General features: G+C 40.9%; 1 protein-coding gene across 2 annotated transcripts in view; it reads right to left on the bottom strand.

The window, feature by feature from the left end:
• PLD5 (phospholipase D family member 5) overlaps positions 1-15,347 on the bottom strand; it is a 193,802-nt gene that overhangs the window by 116,512 nt on the left and 61,943 nt on the right. For both annotated transcript variants that reach the window (XM_045536958.1, XM_045536959.1), the window contains exon 2: positions 5,905-6,041. In XM_045536958.1, coding sequence (XP_045392914.1) covers positions 5,905-6,041 — 137 coding nt within the window. The remainder of the gene's footprint in view (positions 1-5,904; positions 6,042-15,347) is intronic.

The raw sequence follows: 15,347 nt of genomic DNA, 5'->3' as shown, positions 1-15,347 counted from the left end.
ATATATAACCTAAACATTTGTACCCCTGTAATATACTGAAATGAAAAAAAAAAACCTCGTTTTTCTCAATATAGTCTTTGTGATCATGGCAATTATTTTAACTGAAAGTTCTAATTAGAAACAGTTTCTAATTAGATGTCTAGAAACAAAATACAAGAATATCTGGGGGCACATCAGCCTAGGATTTCTTTCTGTTTTTCTCCCCTTGGTCACTGTTCCCACTGCATCAGGTTAAGGGGTGGGCTGTCCTCTGTTACAAGGAGAATGATCATCACAGGACCCTTCCCGACAAGGTGGCTGACACAGGCTGTCTGTACCTTCTGTCCCCAACACAATCCCTGATTATCAGATATAGCTGTGCCAGTAAGGGCTTGATGAACTTTTCGAAAAATATATATCACATTCAAATGATCTTTTGGAGGATAAACGTGGCAACAGGAAATGTCAACATCATTAATCGTATATTAAGTTTCATTAAGATCAGAACTTTGAAATAATTAGCTTCTGCTGCTTCGCGAAGTAGCAATCACAGACCATCAGGAAGTGTTACCCTCTCCCAGATTTCCTCCTACGAACATTGAATTCTACAGACAAAACATTATTTTTAAAATAACCTTTGAGATTTTTTAGTTGTGGGACTATAAACAATACTTTGTGGGTAAATCTTTCCTAATTCAGGAAATTTGAATTTTACTGAACTCAACGGTGAAATGAAAATGTCAGTAAGCCCTTGCGGTTTCACACGAGTAGACTCAGAAGCATAAAAATATCTGTATTTCAACGTGTTTGGGGATGTCTCTTTTTCTTCATTTAAAATTAAGCTATCTTCCATTCTCAATTATTTTTAAAAGTTATTTATTCGATGCTAGTGATAAAAAATATAGTAGGAGATTATTCTACTTTAAGCAATTCCTCTGCAAATTGCTTTTTGTAACTTATTTCCATGTGATAGTCTTGAGATAAATACTCTATAAACTTTTGTATCTTTTCTCATAATCTTCGGTTATTGCCCCAAAGCAAATTATACTATGAAGAAATAATAAAGTGATCTAGTAGTACACAGTATCTACCCCAACAAACAGTATTATTCCTGTAATTTATACTTGTGCTTACATGGAAATTACTGCCTACTGAAAAACAGTAGCTACTCAGTCCGCAAGTGTGAGACACTGTGCAAGACACAAAGAGAGAAAGACGATGGGTTCCTGGTTCTCAGGGAGTTTTTGATCTAGTCAGGAAAACAATGCAAACATTGAAATACTGAGAACATTGATAAAAAGCCAAAGTTGCCCTTACAGAAATGGCCTGTGTTTGTAGAAAAGGGGTAGAGAAGTGACAAATCGAAGAGGGCTGACCATCATCTCAGGTCTCTGGGAGAATGCAGACTTCTTTAAAAAAAAAGCAGAGGCTCAAGAGAGAAGGAAACAGGTCGTGTTCATTTTTCTCCACTATAAAACGTTCCCAACTCCTCTGCCAGCCCTTGAGTCTCAGCCAGAACCCGAGTGACGGGGGTTGAGTGCTTTGCTGCAGCAAGCTCAGAATAAATAACCTTTGCTTTTCTCGTGGGGTTGGTCTTCACTTATTTCCGTGGGATCCGGCACATAGCCAGTGGGGTTAGCTTTGGAAAGGGCTTGGGACATCTCTCCCTCTGAGATAAACATGGGAAGAAAGAAGGACGGATGAAGATACTTTGGCGATTCCCAGTTGGGAAGAAAGCCGAAGGGGTTATATCTGGAGGATGCCATCTTCTTAACTAACGCAGTCTCCAAACAGAGGCTCGGGGGAAGTCAGGTTAGGGTTATAGGAAAGCGGAAGGAATTTAGAACTGGGGAAAGGCAAGAGGAAGCCAGTAAGAAGTAAAGCAAATGGCTCACTGATGTTTACTAGAGTGGATTAAACACAAGTGTTTATCTCTTCTCTTTCTTCAGATCCTAGAAAATTCTGGAAGAAATAGATACTGGCACTGATAAAAGAAACAATACATTAAGAAAATTACAAAGCAAATAGGTTTATTATTGGCTCAAATGGAGCAAATGGGAGATGATGTAAAATAAAAGGCTCTAGAGCCAGTTTTTGCCTTTATTCTACCTTTCATCAATATTATTCATTTAGTGCATTAGAAATCTATTTGTAGTATCCGGTACTCTAGGCTTTTAGATTCTTTGGTGTTCCAACGGGAGTGAGGGGTGTAGGTTAGAGCTTCTCTTTCTCTTTAGTCAGAAAAGTACGCAGATATCAAAGAGCCAAAAACCAAATGAAGTCTTCTAAATTTTGGAGCAACACTCTAATTTAAAAACAGGGTTGTGTTTGTCAATATAAAGCATAGTAGATCAAAGTTAATGTAGATAAAGGGAAAAATACATAGTTTAAGAAAACGATGAGAAATGATCATAAGCTCTTCCTCATTTTGGAGCAAAGTAAGATGAAACCCAGAAGGAAACTGCAAATGCCTGCAACGAACTTATGTCCCTTAATGAAAAGAACAGCTAAGATGTATTGAACATTTATTGTACAACAGACATTATTGCATTAACACATTTAGTCCTTACAGATATCTTTCAAGTAAGACACAATAATTGTCTTCATTATACAGATGAAAAAAAAATACGGCACAGTAAAATCAAGAAATTTGACCAAGATTGCAAAGCTCCTAAGCGGTATGGCCAGATTCAAACCCAGGTAATATGGCCCTGCAGTCTGTGCTCTTACATCTATAGTATGAAAGAATGAAGGGAGAGATGGAGGAGGCAGAAAGAGAGGGAAGGAGGGAGAAGTATTATTCAATCATAAAAGTATTGTAGTTTAAAGAACCTCTCCTCTGGTATCATTGTGTCTATCACCAATACCCTTGAGGGACAATGTAAGGACACCCTTAGAACTTAGATTTCGGTCTTTAATATTAATAGAAGTCTCCATGAAAAGGAACCAGAGCTCATTGGAGAGTAAATAATACCACGTCCCAAAGCAAGAAAATTTACGATGTCACTAGAATAGCTTGTTGTTGCCAGAAATCAAGGCTGCTCTCAGAGATATATAGAATAGTGTCAAAAAGTACAAAAGGTGGCTCCCACTGGTCAAGTAGTGACAATTTGGGCATTAAAAGGGAAAACAATAATTATAGTCTATTGGAGCAAGTTGAGTCTGTTAAGACAGCTCTAAGGTCATAGCACTAAAGGGAAAAGTGACAAAACACTAGGTCTACGCAGGTCATTGTCCCTGCATAAAGAGGTCTCCCCAGGCACTCCTCTAGGAAGGGCATAGATTGATGAATCAAATTATACATGTCCTACATCGAAGCTGCAGCTGAGTTATTAATACAAATATAGATATGTCTGCAGATCGAGTTTTTATCTTAAGTAAGAAAATGATGGGACAGAGGGAGAGATTCAGAAAACAAAGGATGTGACAAATATAGAGAAGTCAGTTATTTAACAGAGAAATCTGAATATTTAGAAAGGAAACATAAAAAGTCTGTGTGTGAAGGGGTGGCACATTACAAGGTGAATTTGGCTCTTGCTATACTTTCTGGGACCAAATTTTGGTAGTCCAGGCAAATCCTTACTGGAGAACCATCATGGTAACTTACACATTGGTATAATATATAATGCCAGCCTGTGATGTTACATGGGTCCCCTTTTGTACAGACCCAAGTCCACTCATTTTAGGATGAAAGAAAATTCCTGGATTCAGGAATAATGGGAACTAGATAGATATAGATATGGATATCAATATAGATATACACTGAGTTGGTCCCTTCCCTTCATGCTTCAGATCAAGCGAAAATGGATATGAAGATTTGTGGGAAAGAGACAAACCAGACCAGCAGCCGCTCAGCCATGGTGGCTGATTCAGGAGGAGGAGGGGCAGGAATATAATGACCCAGATAAAATGGGTGGCACATGCCCACCAATACGATTATATGGCAATGCTAAGCCACCCAAGATTGTATGTTTACTCAGCTTATTTAATGATATTTTTGCAAAAATTCATCCTCCCATTGTCATGAGAATTGGGCCTGGGGCGGGGGAGGAGCAGGATGCTGAGGGGTTCTGTGTGCATTTAAGGTAACAAAAGTCCCTCTTCTGGTGGGGGCCAAAGAGTGTCGCTGATAAGTGGGCAAGTAGGAACGAGAAACGACTGGTAGAGGATCGATCACCCCAGTAGTAGGGCTGGGTGGGGCGGCTGGTGAGACAGGTGCAGCTACACACACAGCCTCTCACCTGAAAGGGTGAAAGCTCCGTGCGAGAGCAGGTGTTCTGCACACAAACCGCACCCGGAGGTTGGCTCCAACGTCTCTGCTGGTCCCCGAGGACATGACGTGTAGGAAACTTCACAGCATGTTACAAGACTGGGGTGCAATGATAACCACTACTGAATCACAGCTAGCCAGGTCACAGGATGTGTGCACCCTGAGCTGGCAGTTGAAGCTTTCCCCACCTGGTCAGTGATTCCCCAGAGCCCATGGAGATGTAGTTTCCTAGCAAAGCTAGAAAACTTGCCGTTCACTCCCTCAGGTCGTCAAGTGACACAGAGGTTTAAAGTTATAGGGGCTGAATCAACAATTAAAAGCACATTGGAAAATGCACAGAAATCCAGTACAAAGAGACAAAGAAACAGGTCACAGTTGTTCACTGAGGTCAAAAGATCTTATTTCTGGACCTAACAATTGAGGTTGGTGTTTTGTTTTGTTCTGTTTTGTTTGAGACAGGGTCTCCCTCTGTTGCCCAGGCTACAGTGCAGTGGTGTCATCATAGCTCATTGCAGCCTCAAATTCCTGGGCTTGAGAGATCCTACTGCCTCAGCCTCCCGAGTAGCTGGGACTACAGGTATGGGCCACCAAGTCTGACTAATTTTTCTATTTTTTGTAGAGATAGAGTCTCACCCTTGCTCAGGCTCATCTTGAACTCCTGGCCTCAACCCATCCTCCCACCTTGGCCTCCCAAAGTGCCAGGATTACAGGTGCGAGCCACTGTGCCCAGCCTGAGACAAAATATCCAGGGGAAAGCTCATAGACACACGACCAGGTTGCTGATTTTAAGCTGGAAAAGAGAGGCTCTTAGCCTAATGCTTTCCACAGGAAAAACAATTACAATTTAAATTCATTATAAGCTCTAATTCATAATTACTGCTGTAATTTTGTGGCCCTACTTCAGCTTTGCAGCAATGCATATGTAAAAATAGATGTCTTGTCTACCTGCTTTCTCTTGGTATTTTTCTACATTTTCCTCCTATCCTCCCCGCCCCCAAAAAGTAGCAGCTCAGGGAAGAATTTGATAAGGAGATTTATGGGGTTGACACCATGCTGTGATGGCTCTGCCAGTCAGGAATGGCCCCAGGGAAATGTCATTTAATGGAACTGAAGCAACATAATTCATAAATATAATGGTAAAGCTGTCAGCATTTCTAGATTAAAAACTGTGTGCTAAATTGAGACAGAATGAGGAGGCCTATGTCTTCTCACAGACTTGCCTACTTCTTTAATCCCTAACTTTAAGTTGGAATTTTTCCTGAGATGTGCTTCTTTCAGCTTCCATTTGATACAACAACCAGCACGGTGCTCTTTGTCCACCGGGACACTCATTTTTGCCAGGCTCATCCTGGACCAAACCCAAATCTCACGTACAGTGGCCTCCAGATGCACAGATTGCTACAAAATTTCATTTTGTTGACTACCCCTCTGTATAAAATATGACCAAGCTGTACAGGGAATTCAATCAGCACTCATTTGCATCCCCTTGGGCTAATAGCAAACACACCTGGGGACACAGAGTCATGCCTCAGCTTAAGCCCGGGGGCAGCTGGATGACGACATATAGTTATGACAGTTTTCTCTCCACCGTCCAGAGCCCTCTTTGGATCTCTTGCCCACCCCCTAAAAGAGAATTTTTGTTTGTTACCTCTTACCGACATTTATTTTGGCAATTTTTTTCTGAGAGTCCATCCTCATCCTCTCCCATGATGTCCACGGCGGAAAATATCAACGCAACTAGAATGGCAAAGCAGCACACCAGGGCGAAGATCACGATGCACTTCTGCTGGGACTGAAAGAGGGAGAGAAAACAAGGCGAAGTAAGTGCAGCCACTTTCACATAGGAAAAGCAAGATCCAACAGCTTTTCCAAATTCCAGGAAAAATTTTGGGAGATATAATGACTTTGATCACTGCCAGAGAGGGAAGAGCTGTTCTCTGGGTGGAAAAGCCCAAGAACTTTATGCTTCTTTCTCAACACAGCCTCAGAGTACAGATGACAGAGAAAGATATAATCAAGCTCCCACTAAACATGGTAGAACCTATTGGATAATTCAAATGCAGCATCCAGAATTCTTCATGAGTTCACGCTTCTTCTTTCTACTCAAAAGCAGTCCAGAAAAGATCACTGTGAGATCTATCATTTCAAATTAAAAATGAAACACCGATGCTAGCTTCATGGGTTATTTAACTGACATTATTCGTCTCCAAATGCTGAACACAAACATAACCAATCTCCATACTCTTGATATGATGTTCACTTAAAAACACAAGCTGAAGGTCCAGGGAATCAGAATCACTCAGGTCTCTATCTTTAGGCCCAAGTATTGCAATCTGAGACATCCCTGTCTCTGGGGCCTCGTAGGTGAAGTTGGCAAAAGACGGGGCCATGATAACCAGGCAGGAGCCACGACCACCGAGACAAACAATCTCGCATGTTTTCTATCTGCTACGATCTGAATATTGGTGTCCTCAAAAGACTAATTCATTTTCAAATTCTTAACAGATCATTTCAGAAATCAATTGGAACCTCACTTTTTCTGTTTTTATTGAGTTGAATCAGGGGAAGAAAAGTTTTAAGGAGAACCTATAAACATGATTGCAGTCTAAACTTTACTGATGAGTTCAACTTACTTAGAGAAAAGAAAATTTGAAATGCTATTTTATATCTAGCATCAGCAAATCTGTACTTTTCACTGAACCCCCCTCTCACCTGCCCAACACCCTATGAACGTTATTTCTTATTACACTGGCTGTGTGATCTTGAGCTTAGTCATTTGACTCTAAAATCTATTGTCCTCACCCGTAAAATGGGGAGAATAATACCTACCCCTATGATTACAATAAGAAAATATGCAGAAGCCCTTTGCAAATTTCCAGCATTGCACAAATGCTAGTTATTAAAACATAAGACGTTAGAAATCTTCCAATTTTCTGTAGACGCGGCACATACCAGAAAAGTTCCAGATATAAGCCACAGAGATCTGTATATAATACCAGAATATATAAAATCCTACTTGTTGATGTTCATATTGTTACCATTAATATTGCTAATTGCATTCTAAAAAAATATAGATGAAATGAATAGAAGTCAATAAATTTCGCTTTTCTATTTATGTTTACCTTTAAATTACACTTGAAGTTTTTATTCTATTTTTGCAATAAAATACTGTGGCTCCAAGGAAGAGTTTCTGATTTTCTTGTGTGACTGTCAATGTGTTAAGGATCTAGGTTGTCCAAAATTCTAACAGAGGACCTAGGGAGGTGGTGAGCACTCTCACCGACAGGAATGGAGCCGGGGAAGATGTCACACTGGTGGAAGCTGTACAGAAGGTCACGTGGGTTGAGAAAGAGGTGAAGTGATCGCATCCAGAGCTTCCTTCCCATTCTAAGTTTCTGTGAGCATTTTCCTTTCTCACGGAGCTAACCCTTCTCTCAATAATTAATTCACAAGCAATAGGACTGCGTGCGTGATACTTATTTGCATGTAGTAGGGGCTCAATAAATATTGGTGAACTGATTGAGAAAAGCTATAATAAGTGTCATTGTACCAGAGGTTTTCTCAGCATGAGTAGAGAAAATTTACAGGAAAACAAATAACTAAATTACATACATTCAACATAAACATGATCAAATCCAATTTGTGCTTGAAAAAGACGTTGGCACTCACTTTTTACATGTCTTGGGAATGCTTCCAAATTAAATGCATTCTGGACAAAAGCACATGACACAATGAAGAAAATGCCGGATATGTAAAATTAACCAGGCCTATTCACTCTTTCCTAGAAGTAGCAGCAGTGCTTCTAAGAATAAAGCCATGTTTCATCTCAAAAACATTTTTGGCCACCATGAAATAGGAAGGATTCTTCTTGATTATTTTTAACTGTTGCCTCTAGACCTTGGCAGGGAAGGAAACAGAGGCTAAGCATTAAAAATAAAAAAAGAAAAGAAAGAAAAATACCCACTAGCTAATTCTATAGCTTGTCCAACCCACACCGAATGTCCAACTATTCAGGTTTAACAAAGGACAGAATGAAGAAACTCATGGCACCTGCCTCTGATGAAAAACAAGCTTTTCAGAAGGCCTCAATTGTGGAAAGAGTAAATGTAGTCCCTGAGATCAGGGACCTACACTCCAGATAAAGTTAAAAATTCAGTTTTAAATACATTTATTGAGCACCTATGATATACCGAGTCTATGTATGCATTTATACACAAAAGTCTCATATCACCCCATGAGTTGAATACTATTATCACTACTATATTCTAAAACCTCCTATATTAAAATAATATAAGGCCATAAGGCAAGAACTGTGGCAAAAGTCTAATTTCTGTGGAAATATAGACATATCTAAAAGTTAACCAGCCATTATTTCCTAACTTCCTGTAACTGCTCACTGCTGTAACTGCTCACTGCTTAAGTGTCCCGTATCCTTGACAAGTGCAAGACTTGTGACTTCCCCAATTGCTTCTGCAGATAACATCACTACCATAAAACCTAAGGCTAGTCTTGGAGATACTTCTGGACTCTACATTGCGGGGGACCAACTGACATCAGTCAGACCAGTGGTCACATGTGGGAACTGACCCAACAGGTCCTGTGACCCTCTACCCAGGAACTGTCTCAGCCAAGAAGACAATTTCTGTGTCTGTAACCCTATGAGTTCCTCCCCAGCCAGCCGGCAGATCCAATTCCCTAACCATTTGTTCGCCGAACTACCTTTACAAACTTTAGCCCCCAAATTCTCAAGGAGATGGATCTGAGAAATTTCTCCCACTTCCTCGCTTGGCATCTTGTGATATTAAACTCTTTCTCTGCCACAAGCCCTGCTGTCTCAGTGTACTGGCCTCCTCCCGGGAAGTGGGCAAAAGACCCAGCTGGGCAATAACATTTCCAGAGAAGAAACTTGACGCTGGGGCAGGAGTGGCCCAGCATGGACCTAAAGCCAAGATTCTTCTATTCCAAATTCCAGGATCTTTCCCCTACACCAGGCTGCTCTTCCTGCCCCTTGGGAACCTCCTGGCAATTACGTTTCCATGTGCAAAAGCCTTTTCTGCACATGTTATTGGGAAGAAAGATAGACTCAACTCAAGCATGACCCTTGAGGGAACCCACATTCATGGAGCAGAAGGAAATCCAGGCATTAGCAGAAGCTGCAGAGTATGGGCACAGTGAAGTCTTGCAGCTTTAAGTATCATCTACATGCCGATGATACCTAAATTTTTATTGCTGGCCCTGCCTCCTCCCCTGAGCTCCAGACTGCTCTCTTCAACTGCTCACCCGACATCGCCACTCCGATGTCCAACGAGCATCTCAAATACATGGCAACGTACAATTCTTGCTACTTCCCCAAAGTCTGCTCCACCCTGCAATGTCTCCATCCCAGTTAATGGGGTCCCAGTTCTGGGTGTGATCTTTGATCCTTCTCTGTCTCTTCTGCTCACATCAGCTCCATCGCTGATCCCCATCAGCAGTACCTCCAAAATACATCCCAAAATTGGTCACGATCTCTCCATTCCCCCAGCTCAGGCTCAGCCAAGCCACCCTCGCTTGTGGCCTAGACAGCTGCAACAGCCTTCTGCATCCACTCTTGCTGCCCACCCAGCAGCCAGGGTGGTCTTCTGTGACCACAAAAGAGTCATGTTGACCCTCTCCTCCTCGGCAGACTTCCCATCACATGGGGGATTAAACACAGATTCCTTCCCACGGCCTGTGAGGACCACCATGACCCGGCCTCTGCTGCCTCTGCAACCCCATGTCCCCCATCCCATTTCCCCCTCTTAGCGCTCTCCAGCCACACGGGGGGCGTGATGTGCTGTGACTCCACCTTGGGCCCTTCATGCATCATGTTCCCTCTGTCTGGAATTCTCTTTTCAGACCCTTGCACTTTCTCATTCTCTGCTCAAATGCTATCCTCAGAGAACCCACCCTTGACAGTTCTAGCCAAAAAGATGTCCTTGCACTCTCTGTCCCTGATCTGCTTTATTTCCTCCTTGGCTATTGCTGATTTGAATGCTGGGATTGTCCCATCCACCCCTGCTCGTAGATGCCACAAGGGCGGGACCCTGCCTGTCCTGTTCACCTGGGCTTTCCCAATGCCTACAGCAGTTCCTGGCACGGAAGGGTGGTCAGTAAACATCTGTTGAATGAATGAATGAATCAGGTTGGATTCATGTTCTAAGGTCAAGGGAAAAGGACATATTTGTTTTCCACGTAGAACAGTCTCCAGCCTAGGCTTCAGTCTGTGTTACACTTCTGTTCCCCCAAGGCCTTAGAACTCTCCCTACCGTCAACGTTGCTGAGAAAATGACTAAGAGATTGCAAGACCATTCATGCTGAGAGAATGGTGTGGAATACATTTCAGGCTCAAGGTTAGTCAATTGTGTTTGTGACGGGATAACTGTAAGACATAATTTATATAAACCGGAGAATAAATGGAACGAATAAGATTATTCATAGTTTCATCGCTCCCACTATGAAAACAGAACAATACAAAATTAGACACATTTTTTTGCACAAATCTTCACCACCCTGACCTTCACTGCATTAATGAAAAGTTTTCCAAAGAGGTATTTTTTATTTAAAATGTCTTGTGCATTGTTAAAAGATGGAAAAATCGTTATAAGGAGAATGGTTATAGATGTCAAGGTAGTTCTATCTGTATAACACAAAAGGAGATAACTTAAAGTGTGAATAATCAAACAAATTACACAGTTGCCTACTTGATATAACATTTACTAATTTATTGGAAGCTTCATAGTATTAACTTATTACTTAGCTGGCTACAGAGAATTGTATACATATATATTGTGGGTACTATCCTATAAAATGTGGATTTAATGTCTAAGAAAGATCTAGTTTTATTTACTAGAATTCTTCATAAACTAGTACGTTTGTTTTTTAATGTCCAAATTAATTTTTTTCTTGTAGGAAAGTGTTCAAAAGGAAGTTTCCCTTAAAAGTGAAGAACAGCACCACGTATAGTAAGCAAAGAATGTGGCAGAGACTGGAAAACGTGTGCGTGAACGAAATTCCTGAACGTGAACTCATAAAGCTCTACTGTGATTGGCAAGTGGAGGCCGAGTCCTTGAAGATCCAAACACAACGCTAGGAGCTACGAGCAATTTCCTACAGTAATACATCACATGGTGATAAATAAAAACAACGGGAGAAAAACTGAAAGGCTCCATTTCCCCACCATTTCTGTAGCAGTGTCTTTTGGAAACCTCCCCTCCTCTTACCTAGTCAACGCTTTTAGCACCAGCCTAAGAAACAGAAAACCCATGGAGATAGATGCTCAATCACCCCCATCTAGGGAAAGTAAGGCAGTCCCTTTGGCACAGTTCAGCACCTGACGGTTCCCTGGCCAGAAAACCATTTCTCAGAGGTATAGAATTCTCTAAGGCCCTGTCTCACCGGCTCCCTGTCCCTGGTTTTGGCTGTGACCACTGAGGCCAGGGCTGCGTGGACTTTGACTCTCTTCCGGCTGACGGCACCTACCATCAAGCACGCCAAGTACCTTTCGCTTTCTTCCCAGACAGCCTGCCCTGCGAGCACCCAGGCACAAGCCAGAAGTGAGGGCACATTAATGTCCCCAGGGACAGTTCTCTGCCCAAGGAGACAGGAGGTGGTGGGTTCAGGCTTGTCCCCGTCAGTTCTTGGCTAGGCAGTTCTGAGAGGCATCCTACATGTCTGGAAGCTGCTGGGTGGGCAGGAGCCCCATTTGCCCACAGGGGACCTGAATAACATACTCTGGATCGCTTTTCCTCCTTTTCTCCCAGTCCTCGGTCCCTCACGCAGTGGTAGATTAAGTGAAATAGCAAGGGAGAATTGTATGGCCTCTCCTGCACACGATTTCTTCACACAATTTCATTGCCAAATTGAGCATGTGATGCTCTTTAAACACCACCTACTGCCCTGTATTCCACTCCTTCCAGAAACAGTTCTGCGGTATCTGAAGCTATAGCCACGTGCTCTTGACTGAGGGTCCAAAGAGGAGGACACATAGTCATGTGTTGCTTAATGAGGCATATATTCTGAGAAATGTCTCGCTAGGCAATTTCGTCCTTATCTGAACATCATGGAGTGACTTACGCAAAACTAGATGGTATAGCCTACTACACACCCATTGCTCCTAGGCTACACACCTGTACGGCATGTTACTGTACTGAATACCGCAGGCAACTGTAACAAAATGATAAGTATTCATGCATCTGAACATATCAAAACATAAAAAACACACAGTAAAAATACAATATAAAAGATAACAAACAATACATCTGCATAGGGCACTGACCATGCATGGAGCTAGCAGGACTGGGAGTTGCTCTGGGCAAGTGGTGAGTGAGTGGTGAGTGAATGTGAAAGCCTAGGACATCCCTGTACACTACTGTAGACTTTATAAGCACTGCACACTTAGGCTACACTAAATTTATAAAAAAATTTCTTTCTTCAACAATAAAATAACCCTAGCTAACAGCAACTAATTTTTCTTTATAAACTTTCTAATTGTTTAACTTTTTGACTCTTTTGTAATAACACTTAGCTTAAAACACACATTGTACAGCTATACAACAATATTTTCTTTCTTTATATCCTTACGCCATAAGCTTATTTCTATTTCTAATTTTTTTTTATTTTTAAATGTTTTACTTTTTAAGCTTTTTTTTTTTTTTTGCTAAAAACTAAGACACAAATATGCACAGTAGCCTAGTCCTACGCAGGGTCAGGACCATCAATATCACTGTCTTGCACCTCCATATCTTGTCCCACTGCAAGGTCTTCAGGGGCAATAACACGCATGGAGTTGTTATCTGCTATGATAACAATGCCTTCTTCTGGAATGCCTCTTGAAGGACCTGCATTAGGCTGTTTGACAGTTAACTTTTATATATATATATATATATACAAGTAGAAATACACTCTAAAATAATGCTAAAAAGTATAGTAAATATATCAGTAACAGAGTCATTTATTGTCATTATCAGGTTTTAGGTACTACACATAATTGTATGTTCCAGACTTTCATACGACTGGCAGGTTAGCAGGTTGTTTACACCAGCATCACCACAAACACGTCAGCAGTGCACTGCACTTGCTCTGTGACATTACGATGGCTATGACTTTACTTGGCGATAGGAATTTTTCAGATCCACTATAATCTTGTAGGACCATTGTCATATATGCAGTCCCTCATTGACCAAAACATCACTGTGCAGTGCCTCTCCGTAACTATGTATGTGAAGCAAATCTCTTCAATTTAAAATTTAGGAAATGCAATAAAAGCAATAACAACAAAAAAGTACACTTTAATAGCTCACATAAATCTGTTCTTGGATTATTGGGATGGAGACTGACTAATTGTTAACCAAACCTATTTCCTCTTCTTGGGAACACAGGCTGCATTTCCCAGCCTTCCTGGTAGTTAGGTGTGGCCCTATGCCTGAGTTCCAGCCAAAGGAATGTGAGCAGGAGTGATGCGCACCAGGCCTAGTCAGTAAGAACTTCCCATGCACGACCTGCCATGCTTTTTACCCTTCCACAGCTTGGCTTATAAAGATAGGCACCTTGGAAGGCACACGTTGAAAGAGGCAGAGGAACAAGATGGAAAGAGCCCAGGTTCTTGAATCACCACTTAGAGAAAAGCCACTTGCCAATCAGGAACATCATTTTGAACTTTAATTGAGCAAGAAATAAACTTTTACTCTCCAAACTCACTAATATTTTGAGTTTTATGTGCTACAACAGCTCGAATTACCCTAACACATAATTAGGAATTAGAATTGTTATCATCTAGTACATTGTCATTTATTTTGCGAATCAAAAGGATACTATAGAAAGTTTCTAGAACTCAACTCCAGAGGATATCATTTACATTAATAATATTGTTACTAATAACTAAATAATTAATATCACTAATACTGTCACTTTTGTGCCTTTCTTTATACTTTCATCAGATGGGAGAAATGTCTGCTAAACTATCCCAACAAGCATAAAAATCTTGTCCGGGTTAATCCCACACTGATTAAATAACTACTCTCATGTCATGTTAACTTTAGGAAAAGTAAAAAGCACAATGATGGCAGATGGGGTCATAAAAGGCTTTCTAGTTCATCTTAATACTTTTGAATCAGCAGGTCCTAAACTCTTGGAAATTTTACAAAGCAGAAATTCCATCATCCCATATGGAAAGCTAATTGCTTTCCTTTTTAACATATTTATTCTTAGACCAGTCTGTGCATCATTTCGAGCAGATTGATGATTAGCTGACAAAACTGTTTTATCTTGCCTACTGGCACCAATAGACAGCAGAGAGCCTTTGAAAGATGCCTTTAATGACCACTGCACACCACAAACAGATGTGTGTTTGTAAAGACAGTTGTCTTTTTCTCCATTTTAATGGGAAGATATGATTAACAGACTTTCTTCAATGTTCTTGACAAACAGTATTTCTCTAGCCTAAACAGCAAAAATATGAGATGTTTAGATGGGAGGAGCAGGGAGGGAAAAACATTGTAATCAGACTGAAACAGAGCTGAATCCCATATTAACTTATTGAGAGCTAAAATGGTAGAAGTTTCATCCTAGAAAATTTCCAGAAACTTCCAAATCCACATCTACAATATTTTTCCATCAGTGTATTGTCTCCATTTTAAGCAGGCACACTGAATTCTAACAGACTGTTAGGGAAGAGTAGGTACCACTAAAACCTCCTCCAAGAAACAACTATTTTAGACTCTTTGATACAGTGAGCACTTAGAATAAATGAAAATACACTCCACTGAAATCTGGTGGATGACAGAAACGAAAGCCAAAATCACTTCCTATTCTGCTTTCAACTGCCTTGGCTTATAATCCAATTGTAGAGTCTCACAGTTTTGTTCTATATGAGGAAATATTTATTCTCTGGCTAGAAAAATAGCTCAGCTGCTCTTCCAATATTTACTCTAAAACAAAAATTGTTTTACTAGGTACAGAGTTACCAGTGAACAGTGGTTGGAAAAAAACGGATGACAGCTGTAGCTAACCAGGCAAGCAAGCCTCCTCTCTTTGCCAAATGACAGGTTACCTTTATTTATTTTTTATTTCAAAATATTAC

The sequence above is a fragment of the Lemur catta genome, chromosome 25 (assembly GCF_020740605.2).
Source record: "Lemur catta isolate mLemCat1 chromosome 25, mLemCat1.pri, whole genome shotgun sequence".
Lineage (NCBI taxonomy): Eukaryota > Metazoa > Chordata > Mammalia > Primates > Lemuridae > Lemur > Lemur catta.
The sequence above is the reverse complement of the archived record's forward strand: the minus strand, read 5'-3'. Positions and strand labels throughout refer to the sequence as shown.